General features: G+C 37.5%; 1 protein-coding gene across 2 annotated transcripts; it reads right to left on the reverse strand.

Annotated features, from left to right (window-relative positions):
- Positions 1 to 6,421: 6,421 nt before the first annotated feature.
- Positions 6,422 to 10,112, reverse strand: LOC131236453 (F-box/FBD/LRR-repeat protein At1g13570-like). 2 transcript variants are annotated; one of them, XM_058233627.1, is made up of 3 exons: positions 7,856 to 10,111; positions 7,530 to 7,712; positions 6,422 to 6,893 (listed from the first exon to the last, which is right to left on the reverse strand). In XM_058233627.1, exons 1-3 carry the CDS (start codon positions 8,801 to 8,803, stop codon positions 6,510 to 6,512), a joined length of 1,515 nt encoding a protein of 504 aa, XP_058089610.1. In that variant the 5' UTR covers positions 8,804 to 10,111; the 3' UTR covers positions 6,422 to 6,509. The 2 variants fall into 2 exon arrangements, with proteins under 2 accessions (XP_058089610.1, XP_058089619.1); XM_058233636.1 differs by lacking the exon at positions 7,530 to 7,712 and having other exon boundaries at positions 7,856 to 10,112.
- Positions 10,113 to 11,562: the final 1,450 nt, after the last annotated feature.

Raw genomic sequence — 11,562 nt, forward strand, 5'->3', positions numbered from 1 at the left:
CAGGAAGTTGCTGATTATTGAATTTCAATAATTCAAATAATGAATAAAAAAATTGCTCAGTTAAGAAATTAGAGATTGTTGAAGTAGTACACTAACTCCCAAAAGAATCAGAGACATGGCCATAATGATCCATGATCTACACCATTCATCAGATGGACCCATGAAATCAGCAATGGTATTAAAAATGCTTGAAATGGAATATCTTAAACGTTTCAGTGACCAACAAATGGATGGTAGAATGTATTGGGCAATGGTCAAATCTAAATGGGATAAGATCCACCATTCAGAGGGCTGATGTAGACGGCCGGGTCGCAGACAGCTTCATGGCCAAGATGCACCAGAAAAGGCCCAATCGGAGGTGGAAGTGATCTAGACCCGGCGTATCTCACAAACTAGAATAAGTTATCTGACGTGCCATATATGATTTTTGGGTAGGATGAGTTACTTTAGCCACCTAACCCTGCTATGCCAGGTTGCACAAGCCGAATTTGCGAGATTTCATAAGATTGGCGGTCGAATTCCCGTTTTAATTTCGTTTTTACTATTTATAGTAAGTTTTAGTTTGATTATAACTCTTCATCCTTTGGGCTTTAGGGATTGTGTCCAATATGAAAAGTGCTTAGAATAATTAGGAGAATCACACAGTAGAGCCAAGTAGGATAATTACTATTTTGGCAAAAAACCATAATGCCTAGTAGAAATTATGACCGTTTATAAATAGTAAGTTTACATTTATAGTAAGTCGCAATTTCTAAGAATTATAGTATGATTTTGAAACTTCTTCCTAGGAATTATATTACTATTTAAGAGGTTGTAAGCCCGTTTGTTTTTTTTTTTTTTTTAATTTTTTTTATCATCAACTAATTTATTACAAATTTCTAGAATTATTTCTATTTTCTTATTTCCCTCGTGTAAATTCAAAATAGTTATCCACTGAGGAAGACGGTGCTTGCGATCTTATCATACATATACTAACACGGTTCAGAGAAAATGTTTAAAATTTATCTTCAAACCAAGAGCCTCTATATAGAGAAATACATTCTCGGTATCTAGAGAAGTCAATTAAGCCGAGTACTTGAAGCAGTCTTTAGAATCACAGTATTTTGAACGGAGTTTTTAACTGAACTATACTCAGAGTTCTCTAGAGAAACTAAGAAATGTTTCCATATGAGCACCATACATGGACCTCATCACATCCATCCCTAAGTCAGGGGCAGAACCATCAAAACCGTTTGATTTGCAGATAGCGGTCCATCTATCATCAGGTGGGACACACCCAATGAACAGAAAACGATCATGGGTCATTAAGCCACGTGTCCACTAAAAATTTGATAGTTTCACATCCATCCATGAGAAATGATCAGATAAAGAGGATCATGCAGATATCTACACGTGACATGTCAATGGAAAAAATGGCTGTACAAGAACTTATGCTACACCCGTGGCTTTCTTTTTCTTAGAAAATGATTTTTTATTTATTAAAAAAGGAATTTTTTTTTCTCATTTTTCTATGGACTTGTATTTTTATAGTGGATTCCTAAAGAAGCTGGACCAAAGTCAAGATTGGTAGGAGACTAGTCCGTTGGATGGATTCCAACTTCTCAAAGAAGCTAATGAAATGTGGATTTCTTGTGTGGCTATAATTCATGAAAGAGACTTGTACGATATTGCCTCATGTGTGGTGAACACATGGAAGAAATTCCACATGTGGAGGTAGAAAGTTTGTGCAGAATTCAAGCTGTCATGGCCGTCCAAAATTGTAATGGCCCACTATTAGATACATTTGTGTGGAAATGATACCAGTTGGTGTGAGATGGACCGAGCATTTGGGTAGACACTGCTCGTGTAGCATTTACACGTGGGATATTCTAGGGCCATTCACAGATGGAATCCAATTTTAACATTCTCTGGCCCAAAATCAAATGGGTCCGCTTATTAGGTGGCTCATAGTCTTATTATTATTATTATTATTATTATTATTATTTGTGATGTTAGCACATGTGCAATGATTATTAAGTTTTTCTTGAGCAGTCCATTGGATCACCTAAATGAACTTGTTATTTTATGACAATGCTGCAGGCAATTATTGAAGGGATTTTTACCATAAAATTCCTCACCAATTCTGATTTTACCAAAAACTGATTGGGTCGTTTGGACGCTTTTATGGAGATGAAATGATGGATTTACCCTCAACTATATATATATATATATATATATAACCCTAAAATCTATTTGCGGGCCCTCCTGCTTTATTAGTGACATCAAACCCATGCTATAGTTACTTCTAATTATAATAATTAAATAAACTAATAATCATGCTGATCCAAATCATGTGGACGCATGTGAATTTATAATTTTTTCGATGGTGACTTTTTTTAATTATATGGTTGTGGCCCACCAATGGCTCACATTCAACAAAACAGGGTGCATCTAGCTAAGTCCAACCAAAGCAACTTTTAATGTGATCAGTTAGTGAGGAGCCCTTGTAATATGTATTGTTCTAATCAGCATATAAGCTCTTCGGATATAAGAGCTCATACATGGTTTGTCAAAAGAATGATTGTTTGCTCGACTTGCATAGGCTCACTGGCTGGCATGACTTGTGCCAACAAAGTGCTGCATGGGACAAACATGAATTAAACCAACGCACCCAATTCAAGAGCTAGGTGGACCACACCATAGAAGCAGTGTAAAATCATTACTAAAACTTTAAATTCACATGGTGTGGCCCACATGAGTCTTGGAATGTCCTAATTTCTAGAAAACCAATTCTGTTAGGGCATCTTGTTTGGCAAGGTATAGTATGGTGTGAGTTGTGATTGTCCCTCTACCCTTACTTCTCATTCTAAGTTCCACCTTGCACATGTATGGGGTGTTAAAGTGTCTTGATATATATTGTTACACAATCCTCTAACGGCTCGAGCTTTTAGAGAAGAATTTTTAACGGTGAACTTCCCATTTCAACTGTTTTCCATGATGTAGCCCACCTGAGTATCGACTCAGCCTATTTTTTGTGCCTTAGTCTTCGCACAGGGCGGCCCACCTGAAGGATGGGGTGGATCGCATCCACACGAAGTTTCACCCATGACAAGGAAAGTCACTACATCATCTGCCTACGAAAATCAGGCAAGTGTTTTCATTTGTCAAATCATCTTTGCATAGGAACCTAGGGAAACAAGAACAACTAATCCAAGCACAGTTAGCATAGTTGCTTGTCTTTGTAAAAAGGTTAATTTACTTTGTCCTTAGTTCGATGCACCTGAAGAACATTTTCTTCTATATGCATGTTTGCATGAGTCACATGTGCCACATGCACATCTGATGTAGGAGGCGTGGCAGATGTGAACAGGATCAGATATGCCGTTTGATGAGGGACCTAGAAATGCTATCTTAACCATTTTGATCAGGGACCTAGAAATGGATGGTAGAAGAGAGCATTGGCGATGGCAGATGTGAACAGGATCAGATATGCCAATTATAGGGGTAAAACTGTCCAAACCGTTTGATCTGAAAATGGTGTTCCATCCATGGTGGGACACACCGATCAAACATTATGGGTCATGGATCATTGAGTCGCGTGACCATCTGATCTGCGCTAGTTTAGAACTTGTTGTATGGCCTTGGTACTTCGATAGAATGGATTCCAGATGAAACAGAACAGAAATCAAGATTGAATTATCTAATTAATCTGTGTCTTTTTTTTTTTTTGTTAGCTTGTTAGTACACCCCAATGTCAGTGGACACTACAACTGTTAGCCAGCCCCATGGATCGATACTAAGACCTCAGTGTTGAAACGAGGTATCTTTCACTCAGTCTACCACTTTAGCTATGGATCAGGGTGTTATTTTTGGGCTCATTTCCTAAAATGATCTAAAAAATGGATGGACATACATCATAACATGACATACATAAAACAAAATAGTAGCCATGTCCATGGACAATGTGTGTGGAGAAAAAACTCTTTAGGATTTACTTTATATATATTTTTAGATTTTATTTTTATTACACCTCATTAGTTGATAATTGGATTTAGCAACATTTTTAATTCTCTTACACATTTTAACAGGCATTTTTGTAATTTGAGAAAAGATTACCTACAAAGTTAAGAAAAGTAATGCAAGGTACTTGACTGATGAATGAAAAGATAATTTAAAAAGTTACTGAGATGTAAATATATGAAGATCACATCAGATTAAGGAAATCGTATCTTAATGAAAAGATAATTTAGAAAGTTACTGAGATGTAAATATACAAAGATGACAGCATGGTCTCGGTCAAATGTAGGTGGAAGGTTTCTACATTATTTGTCTCATCTATTTTTTTCTTAATCTCTATACATATGAGGTTAGGTAACCTTTTAAAATGGAGGCATGAGTGTGCAGTCCTCTAAGTTGGATGCCAGTAAGTGACAGTATTGGGATGGGAGCTCCTGTGCAGCGAATGCGTGTCGCTGATGCATGAGATCCTCTTGATTGTCAACAAATTGGTTCAATTACTATCCCATTGCATTCTGATGCTGATATTGATCCATTTGTTGTGGCAATAACAGTTGTAGCTCATGATGCACAGTTTGCTTCAAATGGTATTGGTTTGGATGCATTACATCCAATACATGCATTTACAAAGCTTGTCTCTGCTTCATGTTGATCATTTCTTCCGGATTCTCCCACTCAGATTCTCCCCTCATTAGATTGATCATTCTCTATTTCAGTTGAGAGAAAGAACACTCAAAATGTTAGGTATAAAATATAATAACTTACATTGGTGTGCTGGAAAAGCCATCTACTCAGTAAGAATCATGTTACAAAGTATCCTTTCATTGTTTTTATTTAAATTCCTCCAATATCCCAATAATAACATTAACAAAGTAATATATGAAAATTGATTATTAATTTAAAAAAGAATAGTGATAAGATTTACATTTTTAAATCCCATACATCCATTTTACTCCATACAAGTTTTTGTATTATCTATATGTAGCCTATATAGTAGAGTGAAAAATGCAACATTCATGAGTAGAGGTCATGCCATAATGGATACAACCTACTCTCTGCACTCATGCAAAATGAATTTAGGGCATGTTTGAAAATCAAAGATAGGAAGTAAAAACAGTAATCAACTTTATTTCTATCCAAGATTTTAATGCAGTTTGTTGAATGTATAAGTTAAAATTGGACATTTTGAACTCTGTTTGGAAAATGATGTGTTCTATTTTGGAATTGAAACATTTTGAACTCTGTTAGGAAAATGATATGTTATATTTTGGAATTGAAACAAAATATATAAAGCATAATCCATTGTGGGTTCCAGATGAAACAGAACATAAGTCAAGATTGAATTATCTAATTAATCTGATTTTTTGTGATATAAACAATCTATTGTGGGTCTCACAATTTGGGCGGTCAGGATTTGAAGTGAGAGCCACTTGTAGCAGAGGGAAGCACCCACTTAACAGATGTGTCTCTAGATGCTAATACAGTCAAAAACACTATGGGGTAACCATGTGTGTCCGTGACGGTAGGAACACACCCAGATTCCATTAATATTAGAAAAAGGGAAAATTCTAAATTTCTTGCTCTTGATTACCCTCCTTGTAGTCAATCTGCTTGTGATTATGACACAGAGAGGGACGTGATGAGGTCAATCATCATCTTTCACAAGGAATAACTACTCCGAATCCACAGAGCTCTCCGGACTCCTCACAGAGCTTTCTCGAATTTATGAGGGATAAAATTAGAAATAATTTCTAATAAATTCAAAATAAATTAATTGCTGAATAAAAATGAAATTAAAATCCTTTAAATAATGAGCTTAAACTTAGGACAAGTTTTTAGACTCTAACTCCCTAAAAATGTGACTTACAATAAATAGTAAAGTTACTAATTTATAGCCAATCACCATTCCTACTAGACTTCATGGTTTTCGGCCTAAAATAGTAAGGTTCCAATTTAGCCTAACCAAGTTGTTCTCCTAACTTTTCTAAGCCCTTTTCATGTTGAGCATGACTCCTACAACTCAAAGGATCAAAATTTATACGCCTGCTAAAACTTACTATTTATAGTAAAAACGAAAATACAACGGACTTTTGACCGTCGATCTGAAAAGCTCAATCCGGTTTGCGATATGACTGTTTTAAGGTTTTGACAGTCCCGATCATTTCTGCCTCTGATCAGGCCTTCTCTGGTCCATCTTTGCCATGAAAATGTCCGCGACACGCTCTACATCAGAATAACTTCCATTATTGAAATTAGAGGAACTAAATCATATTGTCACTTGGGCAAGGTGGATCATGCTCATACATTCATGGACTCTACTCATTGCACAATGTACACTAAGCAGACTGTTGAAAATGCAGGCCCCACCATGAATGTGGTGTAGCTAAAAACCACGGTCCCACCAAAACAAATAAACTTGTAAATGGAAAGAAAAACAGTCAAAATGCAAAAGTAGTAATTAGATACTAGAATCCAGAAATCCTCTGTTTACACACCAAGAAAAGAACTCCAAGTTAGTACATCCAGTAATAAACTTCGGTATGCGTGGGGTGAAAACTTCTATCATCCTCTGAGTATTCATACAATACAATCTGAGCATTGGGTGATGCTTTCGACAGCAGTGGAAGCTGTTCACGGAGAATCCTCACTGGTACCTCAGTAGTCTCTAATTGAGATGTAGAATCATCGTCTATGTTGTTCTTGATGCTTTCCTTAGGAGCTACTAAAACTAATGACTCGAGTACAACAGCTTTCTCTAAGAAAAATTCCACCAGTTGAAGATCGTCCTTGCAACCACAGAAGTTGTTAATCTTTATCATCTTCAAATGGTCGAAAACATATCCCGCCATTGGCATTTCCACATGTTCATCTGAAGTAATATCACCGTGTCTTTCAAGCTGTAATCATATAGATTTCATTGTCAGATGGTAGGGATATTCATGTGTAATTTGTATGTACCAGCATTCCATTTTGGGAACTGAAGTACTATACACTTGTCCAATTTTATTACAGTTTTTTTGGTACTTTTCAATTCCCAGAATGGAAATTGGGTCTATGCAAATCAACCAGGTGTTCTTGTTAAGGAATCTCAATGCGATTTGAAGCTATAAGCACAATTTCATATTTAATTCATTGTTAGATTAGGAAGCGAATTGATATTCACGTCCGCTCTATTGATTTGTAAATTCTATTTTCCACTTTAAGAAATTAAACAGCCTACAAACTATTTCATTACGAGATGAAAAACGGATGTCCGGCCCACTTAATGGGCATATGCAAATTGATCAGCACTGTAGGCATTGCAAGTGTTCATGTGGAGGATTGTCGAAACTACTTTTAGAGTTGCAAGTAATCATTATCGAAGATGTACTCAAATAAAAAAGGGATTAATATCTACATCCACCTTGATTAATTTATACCAAGTCATTTCCCGAAACAGAAAAATGGGTGTGTGTGAATCAATCAGGGCGAGTGTGGAGTAGCTCCCATGACAAAAATAGGAAATGAAACTAATAAAATTCGAGTAAGCCAACCTCTATGAAGAGTTTCTCCAGGCAAGGGAAAATGCAATGTGTGAAGAAAGTGTCAAGGGCAGAGAGATAAAATTCATTTGCAGATTCCATCAACATTTGCAATTCTTGTAGACAGTGAAATGTAATAGGCAGGTCTGTTTCCTGTTCTGGTTCAATTTCTCCTGCTACTGCCGCAACAATATGCTGGGAGATGCAAAATCAAACATATAAGATGGTTAGGCTAGTAGAGTCATGTGATTATCAGTCCACGTTCCATCAACAATGGGTGGGACCCACGATAGTGAGTGCATCAAAACATTGATAGAAAACAAGGATGGGATACATACCAGAAGAACCATAGAGCAGACTGTAAGAATCTTAACATGGTGGATTTCAGACAAGATCTTTATCCGATTATAATTGAAATCATAAGCATTGGTACCTACTGCAGTAACAATGGCATCCACCAGCGATGAGATGTTATCAAACCAGTAGTCATTAACATCAGCATTGAAGTGGAGAGATTGGAGATTTGGAGCGAAAATCTTGAGATCGCCAGCATAGCAATTGGACACTGTCAAGCTATTAAGATGCAGATCTGGAGCTGATATATTGATCGAAGTCACGTCATCACACTCAATCAGACTCAACTTCTCAAGCATCGAGCATTTGGAAAGCACGCTTTGAAGCATGTCATCGTTGATGTTAACCCATTGAAGATGGAGAACTTTGAGAGAACGAAAACCATTGAAATTCGATGGGAGGTTGAGATCGCATCGACTCAAATTCAAATGAGTTAGAGAATCACAACTAAAGAGATTAGATGGCAGTTTAAACGGCTTCCGATCTTCCATAGGCCGTCCCCATATGAGGATGAAGGGTAGGTACCGATGGCAGAAGTCGAGATCAAGCTCCCTAACTCCCCCTTCTATCGCAAACTTGATCCACCTCTCGTAATCTAATGCATACTGATCACCGGGATAGAAAAAGAACTGAAGTGTGTCAACCTCCTTACCTTGGTTGAGGTTTATGTATCGATTGACGCCGTCCACGAATTCTTCTGCTGATCGGCTACATACTAATTCCTCAGCACTATCTGAAATAAGGGTGTAAATGGAACGGCTTCTCCATAAGTATCTCCATCTTCTTGATAGAATGCTGGTTCTAATTGCAGGTTTCATTGGCATCAAAGATAGGATGTTGTGAAGGACTACTTCAGGTAGATTGCTGATTCTGTCATGGGAGTTCATCTTGTTTGGGAAGGCTTTATTCCTTGTTTGGGAAAGCTTCTGCATCCAACTCCTATATAATTATCATTTTCCACATGAGCTCTTTTGTCAAAGGAAATCAACAGGAAGTTGCTGATGATTATTCAATTCAATGCTCAAAGAATGGTTTAAAAAATATATTGTTTAGGTAAGAAATTAAAGATTGTTTAAATAGTTCATTTTGGTGAAATCTCCCAAAAAAAAAAAAAATGGATAAATGGCCACAATGATCCATGATCCGCACCATTCATTAGATGGACCTGGAAAATTAGCAGTGGTATTACAAATGCTGGTAATGGACCATCTTAACCATTTGATCAGTGACCAAAAAATGGATGGTGGTGTGTATTGGGCAACACTTAAAATTAATCAGGATAAAATCTGTACCATCAGAGGGGCAGAACCATTAAATCCATTCAATTTGCAGATAGTGGTCCATCCATCATGGAGTGGGACACATCTAATGAACAATTAACGATCATGGGTCACTAAGCCACGTGTCAATTAAATAACTCATAGTTTCACATCCATTGATCAGGAATGATCAGATACAGAGGCCTTGTTAGAACCTCTAATACAGCCTTTTTCCCCCACTGACAGGTAATATGTGTATAATATCCAATCCGTGCAGATGGTGGGCCACACAAGTACAGTGGGCCATTTTGATGTTGTGTCCCACTTTATGACTGGATCGGCCCTGATTTCATATTAGGTGATCATCACAGCGTGGCCCACCTTTTGCTAATATTGGATATTCTAACTGTATCAGAACTTGTGGTACAACCGTTGTATATGACTTTTCTCTCCATCACATGGTATATTTTTTGGCTTTCTTTTTCTGAGAAAATGATTTTTTTTTTTTTTTTTTTTAAGGACTTCTCTGGATTTGTATTTTTATAATGGATTCCTGAAGAAGCAGAACCAAGAGTCCAGATTGGTCGGAGGCTAATTCATTGACGGATTCCAGCTTCTCAAAGAAGCCAGTGAAAATTTCTTGGAAGAGACTGGAAGGATGTTGCCTGATGTGCAGGTGCACACATGGAAAGGCATTCCGCACGTGGGTGTAGGAAGTTTGTGCAGAATCCAAGCTATCATAGCCGTCCAAAATTGTGATGGCCCACCATATCAGACATATTTATGTTGTAAATTGGAAACAAGAATGCAAATGGTATCCTTGGGTGTGAGATGGACGGAGCGTTTTGCAAACATCCTGTTGCAGCATATACTGACTGGATAATCTAGGGTCAGTCACAGGTGGAATCCAATCTTAACATTCTCCGGCACAAAATCAAATGGGTCCACTTATCAGATGGACCACAGGTCTCATTCGTTCATGATGTTGGCATATGTGTCAAGATCATGAACTTTTTTTTTTTTTTTTTGAGTAGTCCACTGGATCACGAAAATAAATTTATTATTTTATGCTAGGTGGAGGCAATTATTGAGGTGAACAAAAAAAAAAAAATTTAAGAAAAGAAAAATGGGAGATTTTGTAATCTTCTTGGTCGGTTGATACACTGAAAAACTGTGCACCTTTAATGCAGGACCGCTCTGATACCACTTGATGCAAAGATGCGAGCGCATTAAAAATTCCACAGCGATTGGGGAAGCACTGGAATACCCTTTATCTAGGCCCTCTCGAGCAAACCGACCAAGATCACCCCGTGGGTGATGTAGAGTGGGTCCCGGACAGTTTCATAGCCAATATGGATCAGAAAAGGCCCGGTCAACGATAGAAGTAATCTGGACCGTCAGACCTTAAATTGGGCGTATCTCGCAATCTGGAATGAGTTATCCGACGTAAAATATATGATTTTGGGTAGGATGAGCTACTTTAGCCACCCAACCTACTAAGCCGTGTTGTGCAAGCTGGATTTGCAAAATACCATCAGATCGAAGGTTGTTTCCCTGTTATAATTCCATTTTTACTATAAATTGTAAGTTTTAGTTTGATTATAATTCTTCATCCGTTGGACATTACGAGTTGTGCCAACGTGAAAAGTGCTTAGAATAATTAGGAGATCAATGTGGAGAAGCCAATTAGGACACTATTTTTGGCCAAAAACCTTGCGCACTAGTAGACATCATGACCGTCTATAGTAATTTGCGAATTCTAGGAGTTTTAGTTGTAATTTGATTCTGAAATTTCTCTCATTGCTTAGTATCCATATTTTAAGGGTTGTGAACTCGTTTATTTCATTCATCAATCAAATTACGAATTTTATAGAATTATTTCTATTTTTCTTGCCCTTTTCCACGTGGATTCAAGAAGTCTCAGTGAGGAGTCTAGAGAAGCTCCGTAGATTCGGAGTAGTTATCCTTGAGGAAGATGGTGATTGACCTCATCATGTTCACTACGTCAGTGGGCTACCCCGCATCTCACAGGTCCCATAGTGGAACCCAACTCGTGGCCATTCTGCATTTTACATATCCCACCATGTGGGCCACCCCACCCTAGTGTGGAGATGCAACTGCATCTGATTCCATTGAAGTTGAAGAAAAAGACAGAAAATAAGTTGAAGAAAAAGACAGAAAATTTCTAAATTTTTTGCTCTTGGTTTACCCTCCTAGTTAATAGCGTTGGTTCTTGAAATTAAAGTACCTAAATCACACTGTCACTTGGGCATGGTGGAACATGCTCATGCATTCATGAACTGTACACAAACCAGACTGCTGAAAATGCAGGCCCCATCATGGATGAGGCAAAGCTTAAAAATCACAACCCAAAACAAATAAACTTGGAAATGGAGAAGAAAAACAGTAAAAGTGCAGAGTAGTAATTAGCT

The sequence above is a fragment of the Magnolia sinica genome, chromosome 1 (genome assembly GCF_029962835.1).
Source record: "Magnolia sinica isolate HGM2019 chromosome 1, MsV1, whole genome shotgun sequence".
Classification (NCBI taxonomy): domain Eukaryota; kingdom Viridiplantae; phylum Streptophyta; class Magnoliopsida; order Magnoliales; family Magnoliaceae; genus Magnolia; species Magnolia sinica.

Coding starts and splice junctions, on each gene's coding strand:
- LOC131236453 (XM_058233627.1), bottom strand. CDS start 8,803: ATGCAGAAGCTTTCCCAAACAAGGAATAAAGCCTTCCCAAACAAGATG. Junction 7,713..7,855: donor TCTGCTCTATGGTTCTTCTG/GTATGTATCCCA, acceptor TGCATCTCCCAG/CATATTGTTGCGGCAGTAGC. Junction 6,894..7,529: donor TGGAGAAACTCTTCATAGAG/GTTGGCTTACTC, acceptor ATATGATTACAG/CTTGAAAGACACGGTGATAT.